The 26,832-nt window shown below is 38.9% G+C and overlaps 1 protein-coding gene across 5 annotated transcripts in view; it reads left to right on the top strand.

The window, feature by feature from the left end:
* Positions 1 to 26,832, top strand: part of Dock10 (dedicator of cytokinesis 10) — a 165,606-nt gene that overhangs the window by 6,712 nt on the left and 132,062 nt on the right. For 4 of the 5 annotated variants that reach the window (XM_013009078.1, XM_013009068.1, XM_013009050.1 and 1 more), the window contains exons 2-3: positions 9,978 to 10,097; positions 22,826 to 22,915. In XM_013009078.1, coding sequence (XP_012864532.1) covers positions 9,978 to 10,097; positions 22,826 to 22,915 — 210 coding nt within the window. The remainder of the gene's footprint in view (positions 1 to 9,977; positions 10,098 to 22,825; positions 22,916 to 26,832) is intronic. The other variant, XM_013009058.1, reaches the window with a different exon arrangement.

Here is a 26,832-nt window from a genome sequence, read left to right as displayed (position 1 = left end):
AGAGACAGGTTTGGAATAGAACCATGAGTGAATTTACAGCCACTTGGCTGTGGGAAATAAGGGTCACTGTGGTAGCTGAAAACACTAGACAGTGTTATGAGAGTACAGCTCCAGAAATGACTAGCTTCTGATCCTTTTCTCTATTTTGCCTATCTTCCCTCAAGATCCAGAGTTCTGGAGGAGAGGGTTGAACATAGCTTAATGGCGTGATATGACTTTGGCCCCAGAAAATCAGGACCATGTTTTGTTTTGGGTTTTGTTGGTGGTCCTGGGGTTTTGAACTGAGGGGCTTGTGTTTGTTTGGCAGGAACTAGTTGTTTTATTTTTTTATACTGGTTATTTTGAGACTGGGTTTTGTGTTTGTGTTTTGTTTTCCCCTGGATCTCAATCTTGCTGTTTTATACTTCCTACCATACCTGGGAAAACAGGCAAGTGCCACCAAGTCCAGTTTCTTCAGTTAAGATAGAGTCTGGAAAACTTTTGCCCAAGTTAGCCTAGACCCGTGATCATTCCAATCTCAGCCTAACCAGGATGAAGGTACATACCACCAAGCTTGATTAAGAGGGTAGAACTTTCTACCTGGGCTAGCTTGATCCACCTCCTGTCTCCAACTTCTGAGTGGTTAAATTTATAGGTTTAAGCCACCATGTCTAATTGTTAGATTCTTTGTTATAATAAGGAGACCCACTAAGACTGGCCCAGCTCATCTCACTATGGGGAGTTCCCCAAAATGGAATTAAAAGCAGTTTCTAAAAGGAGATCCAATGAGTATCACAGAGACTAAAAACAAACAAACAAAAAAGCCAACAAAACATATTCATTGTACATAATCAATTTCAAGTAGCCACAAATAAAAATGGGCATAGAAGAAGAGGCTATTGTTATAGGAAGATTTACTAACAATTTGATATATTATTGTTGGCAGAAGTGTTTACATTTGTGTGTGTGTGTCACACACACACACACACACACACACACACACATACCATATGACCTGGGAGTTAAAGTTTGTGTGACAGTCAAATTACAGAAGCTGTACCAGATGGTGAACCTGGTGCTGGTGGCAGCTCATATCATAGACCCTGTATCAATTAATCTAAAGTTCCCTGCAGTTTTGTTCTGAGGCATTAATTTCCCTGATGTCAGGCAACCTTGTAATTGGGTTGTGATGTATTTTTAATGATATTTATTATCTTCGAAGTGTTTCTAGAAAACCAAATGAGACATGTAATTTAATTTGATTCAGACCTTCTTGTATATTTTGTACTTCTTTATATGTAGCATAAGAAAATCAACTACTGTTTTATTATTATTTTTGTTATATAAATTCTGGGCATTTGAATGGGTTCCTAAGAGATATATAGAATCAGATGTACCTAAAAAGTAAACAAGAATTCAATTCCAAGGGCATTGTACTTTACCACATTTAACTTTCAAAAAATTATTTTAGGGAAAATTATTTAGAGTTGCTACTGGTTAATTGCTTCAGTGATCCACATTCAGCTTTGTCGACCAAAGGAACAGTTTCCAAACTCAGCTTAATCTGAATTTTCCCAGCTGTACTGTTCATAGCTTTGATTTAGCTAGTATTTTTCCATTTTTATGAAACTGTGGCCCAAGACTGAGAGAAGGTTGAAGAGTCAGCATAAGATGGCTTATTACTGACTTAATCATTTCCTATTTGGTTAAGAAAAGCTAGTTTTGTTTTCTAACGCTCAGACCTTTGAGCGATAGTCCAGTGAAACTCTCCCAAGAAGAGGGTGAATTGAATCTGTCACGCGACCACAGCACACAGCTGTGGCTCTGGATACAGCTGTGTGGACTCTCCAATCTTCTCATTTGTTTTCAATGCAAATAGTGTAGGAGCTGAGTCCAGATGCATTAAGGCCAAAGAGTCCTGGATTATTTAGGGTCTAAAGAATCCATGTGTCAGTTAGAGCTTTTATACTTTCCAAGAAATTCGATCCATTCTTTTAATAGCATTGAACTTAGTTAACAGCTGCATTACTTTCAAATTGCTTTGGAGATCTCAAGATTAGAATTCTTTTTTGGAGTCTCTCTAAGGACCTTGTAGATCACCACTGTGAGCTATTTGCTTGTTTCCATGCCTAGATATGAAGTGAATTTTTAAACAATTGGCATGTTTTGCTCTAAGAGAACTTAGTCTATTGATCAGAAAGTAAATATCTATTTTGTTGGTGTCATTGACCAAGATGAATAGTTCCGTGTGCTGAAACAGTATAGTAGTATCATGAATATTGAAAGTAGAATAAAGATTCAGATATCTACAAAAAGAGAGGGAGGGGCAGATGGAAGAAAAGTGTGTCCCCAGTAGCATCCCAGGATGCATTGAATGTCATGGAAAGATCACAGATTTCTTAAGAGAGGGAGAAATACTCCTCATAATGTTTCTGGGAAAGACCAGATTCTTTGAAAAGGATAACCAAGAATAATTAGTTCAGGTCAACAGAATTAGAGTGATCCTCATAATGAGTCGCAGGGGCTCAGCTCCCTAATTACCCAGAATTTAGAGCTCAAATGTGTAGTCCCCAAAGAGGAGGAATTTGCAATAGGGATTGTTTTCTCTTCTTAATTCCATCAACCTCTTTCCTCAAATTTGTATTTGTGTAAGTTAGAGTTACAGAAAAAATTCTCAATATGTACAACATTGATTTTTCTCTATTTCTAGTTAGAAAGCTATGTGAGTTTAATGCCAAACCAATCCTAAAACCCATCTTTTCTCTTTGGATATGCATGAAAATATTGTTCAGGTAGTTTCTCAAGGAAAACCAAAGGGAAGAGTTTCAAAACAATTTTCATCACTGGTGTGGATAATTAGTAAATCATCTTCCTTTTTTCCGTAGGGGGGAGGGTAGCTTGACTTGAATTAGGAGATGTACAGAGGAAAAGTTGCCCCTTTTTATTTCAGTACTTTTTTTTGTATAATCACCCACTTTAACTTTACCAAAATGTTTATAATAATTATGGTAGAAACATATGCAAACACATGCATTAACTGAAATGTGGTAGATTCAAGGGAGATCTCAAAAAGTATGATTCCTTGAAAGCCAAAATCAAAGTTCAGCAAAATAAAACACCAGAAAGTGAGTACTTGAAAGAGGCGAGGTGGGTTCAAGGGGTAGAAAATGAAGAGGAGTCAAAAATCCAATGTGTAAGAAGAATGAGGGAAGAAGTAGGTGGGAGAGGAGGGGTGAGAATGTTGAAAGGGGTGACACTGATCAAGATATATGTGAAATGTCAACTCCTTTGTGCAGCTACTTTAAGATAATAATAAAAAGAAAGGAAAAGCAAAAAAGAAATACCTAAATGTTGAGTGCTGAATAGAAAAACATGTGAGAACAATAGTTCCTGGTACATGCAGGATCTAGTGTAGTTTATGTGATGACTTGCTTAATTTGACTTGTCTTTTGGTGTAAATTTTTAAGTAGGACATTTTCAATTTTCTTTTTTAAAAAGCTGTAGGTGTCTAACATTTTGTTACCACTTTCAAGTATGTCCTTGCCTTGATGTTTAAACCAACATGGCCCTAACCCACTCAGATTAACCTTGCTGATGATGTAAACCATGCCAGGTCACATGGCTCATGATTAAAGATGCTATACTTCCCACTAGAGTAAAAAACTTCTAATAATGGATATTGCAGGCAGGTGTTTAAATAACATGCCAGATGTGCATGGCTCCTTACAAAGCTAAAAATAGTTACTGAATTGCTAATTACACTTCTCTGTTTTGCTGATATTAGATTCTAGAACCACATTCCTAATCTGTAATTATTTTCCTTCATCCACTTTCCCTAGAGTTTTATGTATTATTTTTTTAATTACTTGACTCCGTTAGTGGTTGAATTTCTATGTGAAGTCACACTGTGATATTTCTAGGTTCCCTCCCTGGTGGTTTTCAAAGAGTAAACAATTTTTTAAAAAATAAAATAATTTCCTAGTGCTGCCATAAAGGCATGCTAGCTTTGAGAAACAAGTTCATTTCCAACCAGGATAAAAGCAGTATATGTCCATGATTTAAAAAAATTGAAGATTGCACAGGAGTCAAAATGGAAAACACCCTAAAAACTGTAGGACAATCCAAGTGTAATGACTCAGTTCATGGATCTCTGTTTCTGATCACTCACTAAAATATTAAATCTTGTCCAGTTATTCTGCTTTACAAGTGATATACATAATCAATATAAGCATGTTTCTTATTATAAATTTTAAAAGCACAGATTTTTGTTATCGTTTGTTTGTTTTGAGACACGGTCAAGCTATGTAGTTCAGGCTGGTCTGGAATTTGTGAGCCTCCTGCTTCAGACTCCAAAGTGAGTGCTGGTATTATAGGCATGTCCCACCATGTCTGTCTTAAACAAAAACAAAACAAACAAAACACTTTAATGGGTCTTCATTGTTTCATAGGATTGACGTATCATAATTTCTTAACCACCCCTTATGGTTATCATTGTCTCCTAATTTTTATCTAGCTATACCCTTCTGGCATACCACCAGCCTTTTGAGATCTAAGTAGTCTGTATTTGAACTCTAATGTCATAATATATGTGAATCTAGAACCACGGTCAAGATGACCTTCAACTTCTTGCTCTTTAAGTTAGTGCCTTCTCTTTGTCTTTACCTCTTGCTTGCTATCTTAAATGATCTCAGACTTCTCACCTTCCTTAGATTTTCACCCCAAACCCAATTGCATGCAAACATTTCGAGTTAACTTTACCTCCTTAGAGAAGAGTTCAATAAGTTCATGGTAGATTCTGCACAATTATTCCATGATACACTCCAGCTCATCTCCTAATCTTAATGCCCTTGGCGAGACTCTTCCGAGTATTAAGATTTCTCCATTCTATCACTTTCCTTCTTTTAGAAATCAAAATATTTGTTAGCTCAATCAATAGTCTCTTAACGTTTTGCTTTCTTTTGTAAAGAGAGTGTTAGCAAATATGATACAAAGGGGTTTCATTGTGCTATTACCATACATGCATGTAATGTACTCAGATCAAATTCTCCCTCGTGCATTGCCCTTTCTTGTACCTCCTTCCTAGTTTCCTGTCATTTATTTAGTTTTGTTCATACATACAGTATTACTAGTTTGATACGTTTACTCTTTGGGTATTGGGTATAGCCTCCATTGACTTGCCTACCTTTCTTTTCTCTCTCAGATCAAGGTGGCCATGTTTGCTGGATTTTTTTATTTTATTACAAAGATAATGGCATTGTTGTTTATATACATCTTGCACCAGAGATGCATTTGTTGGGTATGATGCAAGGAAGAATCATAGAATGGGAAATCTTGATCTCCAAGAAGGATATAAACTTAATCATTCCAAATATCTTTTAGTGCCTGTTTGCTCTTCACACACATTCAGCTTACATTATAGGTGCTTTCGGTCCATGATTTTAAAAAGCTCAAAACCCACTGCCTTTTTTATCCATGTTGCACTTAGGAAGTGAGTACTATAGATTTGGTGTTCTGTTGTGAATGGCTACCTCATTTAATCCAAGAAGTTCACATCTATTAACCCATTTTATAGAAATGGAACTGAGGCTCAGGAATTTTGGTGGTTGTGTAGCCCATGCTGGTCAGGACTGGAAGGCTAGGCATTCTGGCTCTTTCTAAAGGATAATTTCCTGTTACATCTTAACATAGTAAGTTTATGGCCATACTCCCTCAGACCTGGGGGTTTCCTAAAGCATAGCTAGATCAGATTAATTTTTTTAGCTCATCGTACTTCTATTCTTTTTAAAAGACTAGATTGGTAACATAATTATGTGCTTTTTTTTCTTGTTGGTTGTGGGGCTTGAACTCAGGGCCTAGGCACAGTCTCTGAGCTTTTGCGCTCAAGGCCAGTGCTCTACCACGTTAAGCCACAGTACCATTTCCGGTTTTCTGCTGGTTCATTGGAGATAAAAGTCTCACGAACTTTCCTGCCTGGGTTTTGAATCACAATCCTCAGATCTTCACCTCCTCGGTAGCTATGTTTATAGGACTGAGACACTGGCACACAGTTAAATCATGTGAATTTTTGAGATGACATTCTCTAAGGCTTATTCTCTTAGATTATTTTTTCATCCTTTTGATTTTGAAGTATAATGATGAAAAGTAATTAAGATCTCAGCAGGTTCTTAGAGTTAGAATCCTCAGTTAAGGTAGGACCGTCTGGTTGCTTCAAACCAATAGAATGGTCCTGGTAGGCTGGATTGTTACCAAGATGGCAACTTTAGCACTCCAAGGCCTAGATATCATGTTGGCATACCATGAGAAATAATTACAGGGAATAATTACAAGGGAAGAAAGTGAATTGTTCCTCTGACAGGAGTCCATTCTTTTGCTGTGAAGTTGATTTGGAAGCAAGCTGGTGATAGAGGGAACTAGATCAAACAAATCTCTTAATACTCACTGAGAAGAATGGAGCATTACCACTGTGGTGCAACATCCCCCTGCTGCACAGTAACAGGTACTGGTGGTGCTTTTTCCCATTCAGAGCCACTCCAGAATGGCTAATGAAACCCATTACTCACTGGAGAGACAGGAACACTAAAGAGCACTATAAAAATCCAATTCAATTCAGGGTAATCTTGGCACATACCTTATCCCAGCTGGCACCTTTCCAAAAGAAACAGGCACATTAAATTCAGAAGGGACAACCCAACCCTTGTTAAAGCTGTACATCAATGCTGCTCAGGTCTCAGTCTCTCAATGTCTCTGCAAGGAGAAGTACTGAGAAATGAACTGCTCCCACCAGCCTGCCTGTCTCTTTGCTCAAAATTCTGAGCCAATCTCTACCATGCTCCAGAGAGAACTACTCTTGTATAGCCCAGTTTCCAACCCTGCAAGATGCATCAAGCTTTTGTGACCAACCTTTGTCAAAGCTCAGGTTCCAAGTACTCTGAAACACAGCAATGCTATTCTCTTGCTAAGCTCTGACCTATCAGCCAATTCATAAATGCTACTTTTCGTCTTTCCTGTTTTGTAGATTGCCCTGAGGTTATTTTGACCTGGCTATACCAAATAGCATATCTCCTTTGTGAGTTTTCGGTGTCTGAGAGGACAAGTTAATGCAGTGCTGTCTTCCCAGCCATCTTTATTAATCAATGCGTAACATTCAAGACAGTCCGTGCATCATAAGTTTGTAGATAAGAAGCTTTACCTTTCACAGGGTGTGCCAAGAAGAGTATTTTCTCTATTATTTTATCAATAACCTTTGTCGTAGGATCCTGGGTTACCTTATTATACTAAAGCGAATATGATTAATTTTAGAGAACATTTAGATCCCAGGAAAAGTTCTTCTTTGAAAGATCTTCTTGCATCGAGGTCCTTCATTAATGCTTGAGATCAAACATGTGTGAGATTAAAAATGAGATTTTGATTGTAGAAGGCCATTGAAAATACCTTTATGTCATTTCTCTTTAAACCTATGAGTTGTAGCACACACTAGAGTCATATCATCCTGCTCCTATGGTACAAGGAAGAAGCAGCCGGGGTGGGGGGAAGGGGAAGCACTTCACGGGCTGTTATAATCTGTTATAATAAAGCTATCAGAACCTATACAGAGGCAGAAGATCATGAGTGAACAACAAATGCTCTTCAGAAATAAGAGCCAGCTGACAAAGGCTGGCTAGGCGTTTTGTTTTATCTGCTACATTTCATGTGTACACAATAGTACTCAAATAAAGCAGCAGTTTCAGAATAAGTGAAGTATTTAGAGTTAAAGGACGAGAAGGCCAGTTTGACAATATAAATGTGGGGTGTTGCGGGGTGAGAAGTGATAGATAAGACTGTTGAGGCCTGTGGGTGAACTAGAGAGAAATACCACTGCTTAAAGACCTTCAAAGCCAATGTAAAACCAAACAAGGCAAAATACAGGTTGGCGGCCAACCAGACATCTGGAGCCACATCTGTACGGAGTTGTGGAGTTATTAATTTGTGATCTTTGGAATGATCTTTTGCCTTGGGGAAGTCAGGAATTGGAATTTAAAATAAGTCAAAAGGGAATAACAACATCAAAATATAGGAAATCTAAAAAAAAAAACATATTGAGTCAAGTGCTGGTGTCTCATGTTTATAATCCCAGCTAACCAGGAGGCTGAAATCTGATGATTACTGTTAGAAGCCAGCCAGAGCAAGAAAAAGTCAATTTCCAATTGACCAGTGAAAATCTAGAAGTTGAGTTATGGTTTCAGGAGAAGAATGCCAGCCTTGAGTAAAAAAGCTAAGGAAAAACTGCAAGTCCTGAGCGCAGATCCCAGCACATTCTCTCTCTCTCTCTCTCTCTCTCTCTTTTTCTCTCTCTCTCTCTCTCTCTCTCTTTTTCTCTCTCTCTCTCTCTCTCTCTCACACACACACACACACACACAATGTTTTCTTTGTTTTGTTTCTGTTTTTAGTTACAGGAGCTATTCCATATTTTCTAGCTCAGAATACTCAATGTAACATAGCACGTTCACAACAGATTATGTGCTGGGCAAATAGGTCCCTTCTTCAAACATACTGTGTGGCTTTGCATTTTTATGTACTAAACATAGCCACTTTACTTTAAGGGCTTTTCCAGGAGAACAATCACCTTACATCACCCTCTGTTTACTTAAGCATTTAAGATTTATTTTCAATGCAGAAAGTGTAAGGGGATCTCTGTTACTGGCCCTCTAGGTCCACATTTTGTTTTTTTTTATATATATATTTGGGAAAAGTTATCAATGGAGCCATTGACTGTTACCTTCAGGAGCCTATCTGCAATTTTTTAAATGCCCAAGAAAGTTTGGGGGACTTTACCAGCAGAAATATTTCAAAGAAGACCATAAAATAAAAGCTGAAAGTGGTTTATTTTGCCAAGTACACCTAGGCTGGAGCATGAGGCTGGTAGGAGAATTCACCAATGAAAGAAAAGCCAAGTCCTGCTAGCTCAGGCCTGTAATCTAGCTACTTAGGAGGCTGAGATCTGAGAATTTGGGTTTGAAGCCTGGGGGGGGGGGTTGAAGGAATGTCCATGAGGCTCATCTCTAATTAATCACCAGAAGTGGAGCTATGACGCAGCTGGTAGAGTACTAGCTTTGAGGAAAAATAAAACAAAACACCTCGGGTATAGCACCCAGGTCCTAGTTCTACCCAGGCCCTGAGTTCAAGAAAAGAAAAGACAAGATTTCTGTAGCATTCAAAGCTTATGGTACCATGTCATGCTTCTGAGGTCTTCTTCCACGAAAGAACCCTCAGAAGTTCATTCTTTCCATTTGGTTTCCCTATACCCACCAAAGGTTAAGAGACTCAGGTTATGTCCTTGCTTTTCTGTTGTATAATATTTTGTTATTTGTAGGGCTCCAGCAATTTTCCCTTGGGTTTGGAATGTTAATGCCATGTGGTTAGCAGGATAATGTTTACAGATATGTCCATTTTCCCCATAGTGTATCTGTCATAGTTGTGTTGTTCAACTCTATTGGAGATTGACTCAGCTTCTCTTGGTAGAGACAAAGGGGTTCAGAGCCAAGCAATTAATCCTGACACAGGATCCATGCTTCAGTGACAACAAAGGCTGCTGGGATACTTTGATTGCTAATAGGGTGTCGTGCTTTCAAAGGGAACAAAGTAGAACTTGCAAGGAAGTCTTTCATTCTGCCAAAGTGATGATCATCCTCATACCATAACAAGTTTGCAGAGGGCTTTTCTTGTGTTGAAAAGATCAAGTTTCCGTAAACATCTGTCGTACAGGTGAGCTAGAGAGAGCCTGGAAAATGCAGAGCAAACAACATGAATTATTGAGAGTGATATCAGGTCTTTCCAGATCCCATCTCATTATTTCAGATCTGGGAATGCTCTTTATATAGACTTTGTCTCAGATGCTCAGACTAGCTGTGATTGCATTAGAAGGACTGTGTGATATCAAAGCCCCAGTGACCACGAGGAAATGACCTTGAAGTAGCATGGAGAAATGAGGTGACTAACATCATACTTTTTTTTTTCCACAGCAGGAAAAGCCTAGGCTTCTCGAGCCCTTGGATTATGAAGCTGTCATTGAGGAACTTGAAAAGACCTATGGGAACGATCCCCTTCAAGACCTCCTGTTCTTCCCCAAGGATGACTTCTCAGTAAGTCTCTTCTAGTCATCAAATCTCAGGAGGGGCCTACCAATTAGGTCACTGTCTTTCTCCATCACCAACCCCTCTGTGGCTATCCTATATCATACCATTGCTGCAGCCATCTGTATCGGGTTGTATAGTATTCCACAGGCCTCCCCAGGTTGGGAGAGGAGGGGATTCGAGGGTCCTGGCCACAGCGTCATGTTCCCGGTGATCATCTCTCTACCCGAGTTGAGATAGCTAAGCACTGCCTTTCCTGCATTCACAGAGCACTTCCTTCCTTAGCCCGTTTCTTACCTAAATTTCATAAGCAACTCATACCCACCAGTGGCAAAGACTACAACCTCTTAGCACAGATGAGACCTTTTTAAAAACAGTACTCAGAATCCCAGTTGGCCTTTAGTAAGGAAATGCTGAGGCTTGAGAGCAAAGCAGTGTAGGCAAGAATATCTTCCTGGGATGATTTATGGTCAGACACATGCCTATTTGAAGACAATGCACACCACCATCTAGAAAGATCCTGAAGGTAATAGGACATGAGAGTTTTGGAAACAAACCTTATTGGTTATCATGATGAAAACTGACATGTCCCAACCATTCAATACTCATTTGTGGTGATCTTAAACTTTTTAGAAGGATTAAGAAATAACTACACAGAGATCTCCATAGGCAGTGGACAGCCTTTGTTTTCTCCTAAAAGGAAGGTAATCTCTCCATTCTTCCATTCTAAAGACAACCGGAGGCTAACCCAACAAATCAAGAGTTTGTCAATGAAAATCTGTGTCAGGGAAATGGTCTTCAGTACCGACATTGTACTCAAACAGCCTCAAACTTCAGTTAACTTTCTCTCTTTGGGGGCAGAGCTGGAGTCTAGCTTCTAAGGGTTTATTATTTCTCCACCTTCTTTCATGAGTTCATGAAAAGCTGTATAAGAGTTGATGGCTTTCTGTAACAATTATGAACAATAAAAGGAAGAAAGAAGACAGATTTAATGTACATCAGGAAAATAATTCTTCCAGTCTGTCCTTTATATTTATAAAGGTCTTCTACCGAATGTTGGTACATGTTGAAAAAAGTGTATCTCATACAGAAATTTAATTTCTGTGGGTGGCTTTCATCACTGAGGTTGAACTGCAGGTACAAAGTTAAACCAGCATTTTGAAAAAAATCTACATCCTCATTTTCATCTCTCAGTCTCAAGCTAAACCTAGCAAACGGACTTCCTGTCAAATGGCAGCAAAATGGGTGAACCTGGGAGAATTTTTTTTCTCAAAACTCTGTCATTCAGAAGCCTGACAATTGATACTAAACCCCACCCCCAGCTCAGAAAGGAAATGGGCAATTATAAATAGGTGTGACATTGATATAAATTTTGAATTCAGATTTTGGCATCTTCCAGGTTCATGGAAGTTAAGTATTATCTTTGATTTTTTTGACCTTCACCATATTTAATGGTTTGATCATAAAAACATACTTTCTCTTTTTCCAGCGTGATCAACCTAATAAGCTTAAAGGACATTGAACTCTTTTATCCTGTGCCTACTTAAAACCCTTCTGTGGCTGCCACTAGCTTCAAAATGAAGAGCAAATACCCTAGCATATCCTAAGACCTGCCCAAGTCCTAGTCCTTGCTCATTTCTTAAGGCTACAGTTTTCTTCACCTGCACATTCTCCACAGTCTACCTACTATGGAATAAAACACTAGCTTGATTCTAAACACACCATTCTGTAACACACTCACCCTATTTCCTTTCATTCAGCAGAAATGTAATAATCCATGACCCTGAGTGTTAGTGGTATTCTAAGATTGGAGATTTAACAGTGATTAACCATAAATTGCCTTGTTCTAAGCGAGCTTACCTTTTGACTAGAAGTGTCAGGGAAAAACAAGTAAACAAATAAGCTAATCCATGAATTGAAAAAACCAGCTCTACAGAGAAAATGCACCAATGGGATGAAAAAAAATGTGCTGGAACTGTCAGAGACACGTCTCACCAGGTGACAATCAAGTTTGAAATTCTCAACAAAGAGCAGCTTTGCCAAAGACTGGTGGAAAAACCCAGGTGTGGGAATGAGGGATTTCCTGCCCAAAGTCACTCAGATACTAAGTACAGCCTGGGGACTGAGGCTTTCTCTGCTCCTCAGCCTTCTGGACTTTCTCTGCTCCTCCATGGCTCATCTTGGTTGAGTCATTTAAACACCATTGGCATGCTTGTGAGAAGACACCTCCTCCAGTGGAGGGTAAAGAAACAGTTCTGATTCTTATTCCTACGAGCTGGAAGCCTGAAAAGTCATAACCATGACTAGGAAGTCCTCTAATGGATTTTGATCATTGGAATAGTCTTCAGGCTTAAGAAATGGCTTCCTTCTGCCTTTTTCCTCCCTCTCTTTCTCTCCACACTTAAAACACCTGGCATGATAGGAACTGCTAAAAATAGCTTAGAGAATCACCATCAGAGCTCTACACTAGGAAGGAAGGGAAAGAGAGAGACAGACAGACAGACAGACAGAGACAGAGACAGAGAGAGGAGAAGGAAGGAAGGAAGGAGGAAGAAAGGAAGGAAGGAAGGAAGGAAGGAAGGAAGGAAGGAAGGAAGGAAGGAAGGAAGGAAGGAAGGAAGGAAGGAGAAGGGAAGAGAAGGAAGAAGGAAAGAAAGAAAGGAAAAGAATAGAAAAGAAAACGACAGAAACTGGTGAAAATCTGCTCCAAGACTGAAGGCTACCATGCCTGAACGAGAAAGTAGTGAAGGTTGGAAAGGCTGGACAAGAAAATGGTCACAGGTGCAGTTGTGCAAGGTCATGATGAGATATTTGCATCTTATTTTAAGTGCAAGTTGCTGGTCTGTCTCAGGGAAGAAAACAAATCACTGGTGTGTTTGATGAAGACCTCATCTGACCTCAGTGTACAGAAGATGTAACAAGAATTAGAAGAAGCCAGTTGCCAGCTGGGAGAGTAGCCATCAATTAGTACAGATTATTGAGAGATAATTTGATAGCACTTAATATTTGAGATCAGAAAATGTCATTCCCTATGCATGGCTAAATTTTACATTGCATTAAGCACATGACAAATCAAAGAGAATGCTGATTGATATAACATGTATGTTTATTGGTAGTATTCAGTCCCATTGTTCTTTCTCTTTTTTTGTCTGTCCTACCTTTCACAATTTGGTTTGGCAAACCAAGACCTAAGGGTATCATGCTGCCTGAGATAAAGATTCTCTTTTCTGTTTTTAAATAGTTGAAGAAAAGAAGAATTTGTAACAAGGGGGAATGATCTAGAATTCAAAGTTTGGCATCCAGAAGCAGTTATATCTGAACCCAGGTGGCTGTTTATTTTCCTGTTGCCTATGATACAGAAACAGACCTGTAACAGGTCACAGCAGTTAAGATGGAGACATCATTTTTTAAATACTTATTCTCTGACATTGTGTTGGAAAAGTTGGCCAATCCCTGCTACACAGTACGGCTGTACATACTGAGGGAGGGGGTGGGATTTGCTTCACCTTTTTTTGTGAATTATAGATACATCTCTAATGTCCCTCACATTAACTGCTTTATCCATACAAACTGTCAGAACTTAGGGGTGGCTCACCCAAAGCAACCTTGCATGCACTCAGCATATGGATCCTTTCCTTGGTTCCTACTTCAGACATGGCTCATGAGTCTCTGACCCAGGCAATGTGAGGTAGATGGTCTAAGCCCAGGAAAGAGGCATCCAAATGACCAGTGCTATCCCAAGACCCTTCAGGAGTTAGTAAGAAGAACTGCCCTATGCTTTCTACCACTGGGAATCCAGCTTCTACCCTCTGATTGGAGGATCCAACTCACTGTTAGGTTTCTACATTTCCAAGCGCCCACACGTACTGCAGACATGATTCATTACTTGCTTTGTTTAATCAATATTTATTCAGCACCCACAAGGTGCTGAATATAGAACAGCACTTCCTAGACAAGTAAGACCCAAGAATGAGGCTGAGGAGGAAAGGGAGAAAGCCTTGCACTTCAGAGGCTTGTGCCCTAATATGGATGAGGAGGGCAGTTGAGGAAGTTGCCTGTGGTTAAGAAACACCACAGAACAAGAGCTGTTTCTGCCATTCAGATACAGCTGCACCAAAAGGAATACCTATACGCCAAGGCAGTGTTTTCCTATTACACACAGAAGTTTACTCTGTTCACTGGGCTGGTTCACTCTCCTGTTACCATTTTTGCCTAGAAGCCCCCAGAAGTGGCTTTCTCCCTGGTCTTCCTGCCTTTTCCCTTGTTCTGCTTTGATTCATTCACACATAGTCCACCAAGGAAGCTTCTAGAAACACAGACCTTTAGATGTCAAATCCAGCTCCTCACCATGGTCCCTGTCACTTGTCCCAGCTGTTTTACCACACAGGATACTTGCATTGTTCTGTCCCTGCACCTGCCACAGGCATTCCCTGTGCAGGCCTGTTCTCACACAGCTGGTTCCTCAGTTCCTTTCGTGACTCAGTTCAAATGTTATCTCTTCAAAGAAGCATTCCTGACTTCCATCCTACACTGCCCATTTCCACCCTGAGTTACTCATATCTCACCCTACATGCAGCTCTTGATGGTACTGGTTACTATGTGGAAAGACCTTCATTTTTCTTTTTTATTCCTTTCTCACTGTGTTTTGTTTTTAGTTTTCTGGATTTTTTTTATTTTGCCACTAGATTATAACCTCCACCAAGACTGAGAAGTCATCAGTCTTGAGCCTTGTGAGATAGGAGTATCTAAAGCATTACTTGGCACAAAGCACGTATGAAATTAGTATTTCCTTTATGGATTTTCCTTTTGAAACACATTATAATTTTTAGAATATTTTGGCTGCTTTGAGTACCTTGATAAATCAAAGACCACTCTGAAATGTAATTCATGAGAAAAAACCAAGAATGAAATAAATGGCTTGGCTTGATGGTTAGAAAATCATTATCTGTGATTGTGCTGATATCATTCAACCTATAACTTAAAAAAACAGTGCTGGGAACTCCACCCCTTCTTCCAAATGCTCATTTTATCTAGTAAAGTACCTAGCACATAGCTGATATCAACCAGGGTTACCTTCCCTCCTCGACAATAATATACTGCTTTCATTCATTTGCTTTCTATTTACTTGGGTTTTTTCTTGTTGTTGTTACTTTTCGGTTACTAAGCAAGGGAGAATGCAGTTCATACCTGAATATCATGGGCATTCAGTAGAGATTGGTTAACACTGAATATAAAACATTTTCTGAGTTAAAGACCTGATAAAGTATTTTCCTTTCTCTTGCATTGTAATGATTTGAGTAGGAGAAAGTAACACACTTACGTTTATTAACCTGTGCAATCCAGAAACAATCATATTTGCTACTCTTGTTCTCATCTTTTCTTTTGGAAGCTTGTAGGGATGCAACTGGACAAAAAATAAAGCCATGAGTCATCAGCATGTGACTCAATGAGTGAGGAAAGTTAGGAGGAGTCAGGTCAGAAAACAAAAGCTGAAGAACGGTTTCAAGGACACAGTGAATCACATTATTGAATAATTCACTTTAAATAGAAGCTCATAAAAAAACACAGCAGAACACAAGGTGAGAAAGGCAGAAATGAGTTTCTTGATAAGCCAGATTCAGAAAATGTAAGGTAGAATCACTTCTGAAAGGCACAAAGCCCTCAATAGGAAAGTTCACAGGTCTGAAAGCTGAGAATACTGAGGATACTGTTTTGTAGCACCACCCACACCACCCTGATATAAAAAACACCTCTTTTATTTCAGCACAGCTTCATGAACCATCTCTGGTGAGCTACATGTCTGTATCAAGATACCTGTATATAATATATATGCGTAAGAAATAATGCTTATAGGTGAACAGCTGAACTGTCAACACTGAACAAGTGATTTTAAAGTCAAACCCCTGAAACAGACTGTCAAGGGAGCTACATTCTCCTTCAAATCAATCTTCCCAGTAAAGCAGTGCAAAGGACTCTGAAATTCATCCTCCCATTATCACTGGCTGACTTATTCAAACTGAGTGAATGGCAGATTTCATAATATACCAAGGGCTTGTTCTTTTCCTAGTAGATTTTCAGTTATTAAAAGTAACTGGTGTTAGGGGACTTCCAGATCTAACCACATGGCTCAGTGTAGGAGAGGAAGCAGAATGATTATAATATGTTTGAAATGTTAAAGAAGACCATGAGTTTTTGATGTCTGTCTGAGCCATAGCTTCACATTGTATTGGAATCTCTACTCTTTTAAATCTGTGGCTTTGAGTCTGGAAAGCAAGCTTTCAGTGGCTCATAATGTTTATTCAAGAGCACTGTAATTGCAATTTGAAAGCTAAGTAATAGTCATTTTTAAAAATTAAATTCCAAGTCACAATATTCCTTTCATTTGCAAACAAATAAAGCAAAGATTTAGACAGGTTCTTGGCCAAGGAACCCCTGTGAGGATGGAAAGCATGCACAAATACCTTGGATTTTACTCTTCGTTTCTTTCTAAACAGCATGGTGAGGGCTAGAGTCTTCACAGAAAAAAACTTAGAGGAAGCATCAACTCCCCCTGTCCCACAGTGAATGATGCTTTTGGTAGTGCCCCAAAGCGGTTTTCATTGCTTGCTTCGATTCAGTGAGAAGATATGGAGGTTATTCTGAGCTTGATATGCTGGAACATGTGCCCAAACAAAACTTGGACATGGAATTCATCAAAGCGTAAGCCCAAAGGAGAGAGCAATCTGAGAGTCCATCACCCGATGAATAGATAAGCACTATAGGGCTTATTCAGTCATTAAAAAAAAAAAGAATTATTCAATATAGGCTACAACTTGGCTAAACCTTGAATATATTATGCTAGGTGAAAGAAGCCAGTTAATATACTCTGATTCTTTCTATGTGAAATGTTCAGAATAGGAAATCTGTGGAGACAGAAAACAGTTCAGTGTTTGCTTGGGGCTGAGGAGAGAGGAGAAAAATGCTTAGTGATCACTAGTGGACATGGGGTTTCTTTGAAGGCGATAAAACTGTATTATAAAACTAACTAGTGATGATGATCACACAGCAGTGAGTATGCTGGAAACACACATTGAAATGGGCACTTCAAACTAGTGTCTTTCATTTTGATTCTATTTCAAAATGCTCTCTTTTTTTACATTTTATTTTAAGGAAGGTTGATCCAGGTATAGAGCATGCATGTTACAAGTGATCTTGCATATCAGGCTACAAGAAAATTACAAAGACTATGTCAGTACTCAAGTACCCCTTTACAAAAACTAAAACACACCAAAGGAACCATAAGAAGCGTGACAAAACTCATTTTATTAATTTTTATATTTTATTCACAAAACAGATTTCTCATAGGCTGCTTGTACAGTGTAAAATCCTCATGGGAAAAAACTACCTAAAGTAGTCAGCAGCATAGCTTTGGGATAGAAAATATTCGATAGCTAAGCTCTTGAATTCATATTTATGACAGGATTGAATAACAGAATATAGAGAAGAGAAATGGAAACAGGATAAACCAGAGTTTTTTTTAAAAGGAACAAGCACTGGGCACTGGTGGCTCACACCTGCAATCGCAGCTACTTAGGAGGCTGAGATCTGAGGGCCCTTCAAAGCCAGCCTGGACAGGAGAGTCCCCGAGACTCTTATCTCCAGTTAATCACAGAAAGAGCCAGAAGTGGTACTTATGGACAACACCCAGGCCCAGAGTTCAAGCAAGGCCATAAGCAGCAATAAATAAAAATAAATAGATAGATAAATAAATAAAAATAAGTAAGCAGAACAGACATTTAAATGAAACTTGAGAGGTGAGAGAATGAGAAAAGTAAGGGACTTTCTGAAAGGTGGGGAAGAAAGCTCAAAGGCCCTAGGGTAGCACAGACTGGCCAGTCATCTTAGCATGTTGCTCTGCCTGAAGCTATCTCTACAGACGTCACTCCCAATAGGCCTCTTCCATGGGCTTTCCTAGAGCTCAGACCAAAGCCACTGGGGCCTTGCCAAGGACCCAGCCTGGTGTATCTGTTTTTATCCAGGCTCACAATTTTCTGTATGTAGACAATAGGGTTACATGTTAATCAACAAATTTAATGTGTAAAGAAACTGAAATGTTAAAACCCTGATCTCTGCATACCTCATCCTTGTATCACATTATCCTACTTATACATAAATTGGAATAGTTAAAACAATAATTCATTTTTGTGATAAAAGAATATTTTGTCCTTATCTCCTTTAGAGATAGATGATGGGATATATCTTGGGGCCTAGAAAATCAATCAGACAATTAGAAGTAGTTCGCTGGTCCAAGAGTAAAAATCTTTGAACTTCTTCCTTACTTACTGTAAAATCCTGAAGTACTAAATATTGAGTACTTACTGAAATATTGTCAAAGCTAAGTCTCTTGCTTGACTTGGCTCCATCATGATCTCAGCAGAAGACTTAGCCATGGACCATTGCTCGTTCTATATTTTCATTTCCTTTCAGCAAAATAAGAAGGGCCATTGTGGTACCACGAAGGTACTCAAGAATTATTCTCACACAGTTAAAAAACAAATCCGATTAAAATCCCAACAGTACTACTCTTCTGAATATGACAAAAGGAATGTTTTTCTGAGCAACGAACAACATGTCTTCTCTAATCAAATAAACATCAATGTCAATGCCTTAGTTAATAACTTTAGATGGAGATCACATTTTAAACACATATTTAAGCCAGAATTTATTATGAAGTATGTATTAAGCTCTCCCTGTGAGGCTGTTGATTGATTACCCAAAAGTTATCATTTCTTACTTGGGTTTTGAACAGTTAGAACCCACAATACTATCAGAGGAAGCTTTTTCAGCCTCTATGAAAGGAAAAAAACAGACTCAGACTTCAACAGTGGCCTTTGGCCAATTGAGAGATGGACTCAGAAGTGCTTAGAACGAAGCCGTCTTTAGACATTGGATCCAGAAGAATGGTTGCTACAGCAAACCACAAAGACTACCCAGTAAGACATAGCAAGAACCAGACAGTGACAGGGCTGCAGTTGAAGATGTCTACACATCTGTCCCAGGGCTGCGATTGCAAACAGCAGCCTGCAGGCATCAGTTCATGGAGGTTTTTGTTTGCAAACGCCCAAATCTTTGTACAATAAGCTCCTTATAAAACTCTTTCCACCAAAAGAGAAGTTTGATCAACTGCCAGTGGAGTCTCAGATCCGTTTCATGCTAGTGAACTATACTCATGGTTGAACAGAGGTTTATAAAAGAGAACAGGAAGTCTGTTGTGGCCAAGGCAATTTGTAGTGGTCTGAAAGCATCTATTTCTGAGAAAAGAAATTCTTTGTAATCATATTAAAACCTTCACAGATGTGATTCTTTATTATTTGATCAGTTTATTTTTGCTTCCACACAGAGAGACACTAAAGAAAATGGAAATAAGTAGAAAGGTACCACAGTTTTTAAAGTTGAAACTTTATGGAAGCTTTTGCTTTTTTAAGCAAAGATTCCATGCACATAAAATGATAGAGATAAGTAGTATGTGACAGGTGTGCATAACATTAAAGAAGCAGCTTGAACTTAGAAAGTCTCAATAAGATTTGACTCAGCTCCTTCATGCTGTGTCCATCTGAGTATCTAAAACGTGTTTCCCATATCTGTACTTAGTTTGAAATCCTTCACTGAAATCCTGGGGAACGCTCAGCAGCACAGACAGCTCAGTCTACAGCTGTGTTTTAAAAAGAACATGCATCTTTCTACCTGGTATATCGACAACCTAGTTTTCTCATTATTTTTTAGCTGCCTCTAATCTTATTAGTCACTTGACATTCTTCCCCTTTCAGAAAGCAAACGCACTACTTTCCAAAACACCTATGCATGTATATACAGTTTGCATGTAATATGCATTCGTGTATCACATGCATCCACATGCATCTACTTGCTGATACACACACATTACATCCATGCATGATACACACACAGACTACACACATAGATGCATACACACACTCATGTATAATCACACACTCATGTATAATCACACACTCATGTATAATCACAAACACACCTAAAACACATGAACACTTATACCCTATACTTACTTACACATGCCTACTCAGACATACTGCACCCTCACATCCCATGGACAAACATACGTTCACACAGTCACACAATCTTACACTAAACACACATATACGTACTCACACATACCAAAAAAATCAAAAGAAAATCAATTAAGCACCCAAATTGGCACTAAGGCACTAACAATGACAACTGACCAACATGTATGCCTTCATGGCATTTATATGAGGAGGAAATGGGAGAAAAAAACGAGTTTGGGGTTGGAAGTGAAGGAATGTCAAGTGCCATGTGGTTTGTGGCAGAGCTGGCTACAACAGGTGTGAACTCAGAAGCCGAAACTCCCTTCAACTATATCATACCCATCTTCTCCAAAGCGAATAATGGGTCTTGAGCTTCTCTTCTGTTCCAACCATTAATCTTTAGAGAACACCACAGATAGATAGATAGATAGATAGATAGATAGATAGATAGATAGATAGATAGATAGATAGATAGATAGATAGATAACTGGACTCTACCTTGTGCTTTAGGAACCCCCTGAATATTTCTTAATATAGAGTTGTGATTGGCACTGTGGATGCTACAGACACCCCCCCCCCCCTTAAGCAAGATGTAACCACAAAGGTGTGCAGACTTTGGGACGCTGATGGCTGGTGATGTGAACTCACTGCTTTAGGCAAAAGCAAACCTCTTTCCAGCTTGATGGAGCCAAGGACACATAAAGAGGAAATCAATCCAGCAAGGATATTGGAGAATGGGGAACCCTTATATCTGCTGTTGTGGGAGTGTATCAGTGCAACCATTATGGAAATTAGCATGAAGGTTCCTCAAATTACTAAAAACAGAACTACCCTATAATCCTGTGCTACCATTCCTGAGCATACACCCAAAAGAAGGTCAGACTGCAGCTGAGATACCTACACAGTTGTGGTTAGTGCAGCATAATTCATAATAAACAACTTACAGAATTACCTTAGGAGTCACCAACTAATAGATGGATTTAAGACAATGGGGTATTGTTCAGCCATAAAGGAGAATGAAATAATGTCATTTGCAGAGAAATGGTTAGAACTGGAGATCATCATGTTAAGCAAAATAAGCTAGACTTAGCAAGACAAGTAGTGTTTTCTTGAATGCAGTATCCTGATCTAAAAACAAAATGTAACCATAAAAGGGTGACTATTTTGAGTAGCTATAAGCAAAAGGGGGAAAACAGGGTCTTGGGGGTATGAATATAATTGATGTGTACTGTATGCATGTATGAAAACCTCACACCAAAACCCATTAATTGTTTTTTGCTTGGATCAACCTAGTACATTATACTGGACATGTATTCTAACACTAAAGCCACATTGTCAGCCTTTTGTTTTGTTTTTGCAATTGTGTCTTGTTAACTTTGCCAGCCAGGCTAGCTCCTAACTGGTATTCCTTCTGTCTCCACCTCTCAAGTAGCTGGGACTTCAGATATATGTTACCACAACAGATTTATTTTGTACAATTAAAAAAAAAGACCTGGAGATGTGCTAGAGTACCTGCCTAGAAAGTGTGAGGCCTTATGTTTAAACCCCAGATCACCAGGTAAAATATTAATTAATTAATTTTTAAAAAAGAAAGGACCTATAAAATTCTATTCTACAGGTCTTAAGAGGTACTTTATATATCCTTTTGTGTATATCTATTCAGGAGAATGTTATTGGGTTAGCTTATAATTGGGAAAACATTTTGCTTATTTCAGTAAAAATAGCTTTAAAAATGAGCTCTATCTTCAAGGTCTCAACTTACTGAACATTCTTTATTATTGATTATGAGTAGACACAGAGAGAGAGAGAGAAAGACAGGGAGAGGGAGAGAGAGATTCCTTAAGGGGCCTACATTTACATCTTGATAAGGCTTTACTAGACAATCAGATAAACCAATACTATTGTCATATTTGCCCTCATTTCACATTTAGCTTAGCAAGAATAGCAACAATAATTTTAATAAATGATTCCAAGTCATAATACTCAGTATGAAAATACTCATAGTTGATAGTGGATCCAGGTAATTTGAGAGGATAGAGGGGATTGGGAAAGATCAGGAGTGAATAATGGAAACAGTGACAAGATCAAGATCCACTGTACCCATAAATTGACATGTTGAAATGAAACCCCTTTGTTCAACTACTTAAAGATAAAAAATTTAAAAATTGTCAGAATAAATAATCCCAGGAGACATAAGGCAAATGCCAGCAGCCCTGATAAAACAGTACTAACTACAAATAATGCTAGTAGTGAGCATGGAAAGGTATGTTCCAACCTTATTTATTTGTAGAGGTTAATCAGTAAGGAACATAAAAATTTCCCTATCGTGTGTGTGTGTGTGTGTGTGTGTGTGTGTGCGTATGCCAGTACTGGGGTTTGAACTCATGGCCTTGCACTCTCGCTTTTTTGCTCAAGGATGGTGCTCTGCTATTTGAGCCACAGCTCCACTTCCAGCTTTTTGCTGGTTAATTGAAGATCAACATCTCATGGACTTTTCTCCTTGGGTTGGCTTCAAAACTGAGATCCTCAGATTTCAGCCTCCTGAGTGGCTAGTATTAGAGGTGTGAGCCACCAAGAAGATTGACAACAAACAACTACCTCTTGCTTTTTTAGTATAGTAGTGTGCTGCGTACTTTTTCAGTTGTCTTAATTGCTTCTCCTTTTTCCTCTCAGACAGCCACAGTTTCTTGGGATATCAGGACATTGTACTCCACAGTACCTGAAGACGCAGAACACAGAGCAGAAAACTTGCTGGTGAAAGAGGTAAGTGAAATGTTACTTTGCTTTTCTCCAGGGCTCTCAGTGTACTTTACTGTTACTGTTCTCCCATCTCTCATTGGTGAAATTCCAGCTCCCTAAGGAGCTATTGTCCCTCAACCTCCATCACCTGTAGGTGGCTTTCCAAATGCCTGTCAGTCTCTCTTCATTACCAGTAACTGGTCATGTTATATATTTTGCAGGGTTTTCTGTTTGAGCTGACTTTAAACCTTTCCTCCTCCAGGTTTCTTTTTCTTTCTTTCCATTATATTGTTTTTGTACATGGGATGTACAGAGGGGTTACAGTTACATACATCATTTAAGGAGTACGTTTCTTTTTGAACTATGTCACCTCTTCCCTCATTTTTTCCCAGTTTTTTTTCCCTTCCTGATTCCCCCTCCTCCACAAGTTGTATAGTTTATTTTCAACATAGTTTCTAGTGAGTACCACTGATATTTCTTTCCATTATTAAGGAAATGTTAGCTGTAAAAAAGTGAATTGGAACAACTAGCCTTTTCTATGTTATAGAGCAAATAAACAAGTGAGATGGAACCATAAACAGATTCGAGAGCACAGGGCTATTCAATTAATGGTAAAGATGGCACCTAAGAATCGCTGTGGAAAGGTCGATTGTTCAACCAGTTTCACAAGGCTCTCTATTTTGGAAGAAAATTAAGTCAGGTGTCTCATATTACATAAGAATAAATTCCAGATCAATAAAAACACTAGGCCTTTAAGAAACAAAAGTTATAAAAACTGTAAGGAAACATTTTTTTGCGGGGCGGGGTCGGGGGGAAGAGTTGGTTGTGGAACTTGAACTCAGGGCTTAGGCTCTATCCCTGAGCTTTTTCACTCAAGGCTAGTGCTCTACCACTTTGAACCACAGCACCACTTCCGGTTTTCTGGTGATTAATTGGAGATAAGAGTCTCACAGACTTTCATACCTTGGCTGGCTTTGAACCACAATCCTCAAATCTCAGCCTCCTGAGTAGCTAGGATTACAGGCATGAGCCACCAGTGCCCAGCAGGAAACATTTTTAAGGGGAAAATGAGGCAGATTTAATCAAATAAAAATTTTAGTTGTATAGGCATCTCAAAACAAGGAAATACAGCTAGATAAGAGTCCATTACTCATAGTCATGGAGATAAGACAAAAGTTGTGTATAATCTTTAAGCCCAGCGTTGGTGGTTCCTGCCTGTAATTCTAGCTATTCTAGAGACTTGGATGGCAGGATGGTAGTTTGAGGCCAGTCCCAGCAGAAAAATCTGCAAGACTCCATCTCCAGTTGGCCATCAAAAAGCTGCGCTGGAGGCATGGTTTCACCATGTACACAAATTTCCCATGTGGAGACCGTTTTCGGAAGGAATACTTTTCTCAGTCCTTGCCCTAACAACTGCACTGCTATTCCTGCCCACGTGATTTTATAGCCAGTGGATCACACTGTGAGAACCAGTGGCTGGATCTCAGAAACCAGACTCAGTCAGCACTGAAATGAATTCCTAGACCTTTGTCAAGTTTTTGTGGAAACGGATGTGCTTTACCATGGCTGCACTGCTAAACAACATTTTTGGTTTACTTTGTGCCAAATTGTCCAGTGGCTCCATGCAGGGTAGCAAGGACAAATAATCATGACAAGAATCTAGTTTTAACACGCCCTGCTGGATAAGAATTTTGAGATTGTGTGATATCACTGCCCACTCACAGTTGTCTTCTGCCTTGTGAATGGCAGTAGACATTCTTTTCTTTTGAATTTTGTCATATTTTTTAATGAGCGTTAAAGAAAATGAACTGTTTCCTTTTCTGTGATCTTCCTTTTATTCACATGGATGATTACATACTTTTCTTATTCCAAATCTACCAGACCACCTCATGGTTATGTCAGTATCAAGCTTTGGCTGAACAACACTGTACATCTGAGATTATTTTTTGAGCATCCTATGATATGGATATTCCTACTTCATTCTATAGCCTAGAAAACAGAATTCCTGTTCCCCAGAGAGTCAGAAGCAAACCTCCCCGTTCCCTGAACTCGGCTCTATGTTCTTACCTACTTTATTGTCTCTAGTCATTTTATAAATTCCTTTAAGCTATACTTAGTAGCCTGACTTGATGAAAATATTTCCATTTCTCATAAAGGAATAAAGAAATATGTCTTTAATTTTAAGAAGCTAGAAGCCTGTCTGCCTCAGTTTCTCCATCTTCATATAGGACTATTTGATGCAGATTCTGAAAACAAAATCATCAGTAGTTTGAAAAGACTTGGAAAACAAGAACCTGAGAAAATTGCCTTTATCCGGTCCTCATCAGTGGCTTAACATCAACATCTATAATCATTTAAAACATAAAATCAAGCATTTCCGGGATAAAACAAGCATTGCTCCCAGTGGGGGAGAGGACCATTAAAGGATCTAAAAATAGGACGCAGACATTCTGAGCAAAACTTCTATCTCAAAGTCTCCTTTTTAATATACACAAAGGGACACTAGGAGGCTGGAAGCTCAACCCACTAATTAACACTAAGCTCTTGGTTTAGTCTGTCTTACCAAAGGAAAATGAGGAAGCAGAGAATTGAGAGATACCGGAGCTCAAGAGGAAAGAGAGACCAAGGGACCACTTCAGCTGAATGGCTGATGAAATACCAACTCGGTACTAAGGTAGCAAGTGGTTTTCACAACAAAGTCCTTCTAGTTAATGGAAAGCAGGACCACTACAGGAGTAGCAACGTGAAGTGAGGAGAGAATAATGAATTCAGGAATTCAAGCCTTGCTTTATTCATGGCACAAAACACTTGAGAACTAAAGAGGTTTGAAAGCATTTTCAAGCAGAGGCAAATATCCATGTCTCTATCTGCATATGAACATACACACTGACACAGAGATTATGTCCTGGCTCCACACAGACCATGGCAGATTAATGGGGCAAGAAGATTGTAAGAAGAAATACTGGGATGCTACAGTGGGAGTGTCAGGTCAAAACAGGACTAAAGACTGAACAGAAAACTTAGTACTTTGAAAAGCCAAGTCTGTGGGTTATTTATGTGTTTCACATAGGCAGTCTCTCTCTTACTTGTATTCATTGAGACAACTTTAGAAATGAATATGATACCAAATGTTTCTAAGGTTTATTTAATCGTGGGTAAATAGTACCTATTTTTTTCCAAGTATTTTGAAAAAATATTTTGAGAAGCCCCTTGGAGAAATGCTAGTGAAAGTCTGAACCAAGGAGATCACTTGAGAACTTGGGGCACAATGTAGTGGAAGTAAGAGAATCCTCAGTTAGGTGCATCTCAACATGTGTTTCTTTCTGGCATATGCTATTAAAGAAAAAGAGAATCCCCCCCCCAACAAAGATCCAATAAAGAAGGAGGGAAGAAAGGAAGGAAGGAAGGAAGGGAGGGAGGAAGGGAGGAAGGGAGGGAGGGAGGGAGGAAGAGGGGAGGGAAGGAAAGCTGGTTGTTGGGAAGGAAGGAACAAGGGAAAAGAGAGAAAGGAAAGGAAAGGGAAGGGAAGGGAAAAAAGAAAGAGAAAAAGTTTCTTTTCATGAGCAAACATCCAATCTCATTCTTATGGTTAGACTCAAGTTAACTGTTATCTAAGAGGTCTCAATGCTAGAACATAATCCAAGACAAACCCTGCTGATGGCTGTTCTATGGGTTTTTCCTCGTAGAGTAAATCACAAGAATAATCAATGTCAATCTTTGAAGTAAATAATAATGCTCATACAGATCAGAGTAAACTTTTTAGCCCTTGCGGCTTTTCTTCTCAGTTCTCTAATGTAGTTTAAGTAAATTTAAATGTATTTTAAATAAATTGCTAATGCTATTATTCCCAATTCAGATATATGGAATTAATTACCCTAACTTCTTTACAAAGACAGTCCCTCTTCCACTGAATGTGGAGCTATCACATTCAAACCTAAAGT

The sequence above is a fragment of the Dipodomys ordii genome, unplaced genomic scaffold (assembly GCF_000151885.1).
Source record: "Dipodomys ordii isolate 6190 unplaced genomic scaffold, Dord_2.0 Scaffold1, whole genome shotgun sequence".
Taxonomy (NCBI): Eukaryota; Metazoa; Chordata; class Mammalia; order Rodentia; family Heteromyidae; genus Dipodomys; species Dipodomys ordii.
This window is presented reverse-complemented; position numbering and strand designations above follow the sequence as displayed.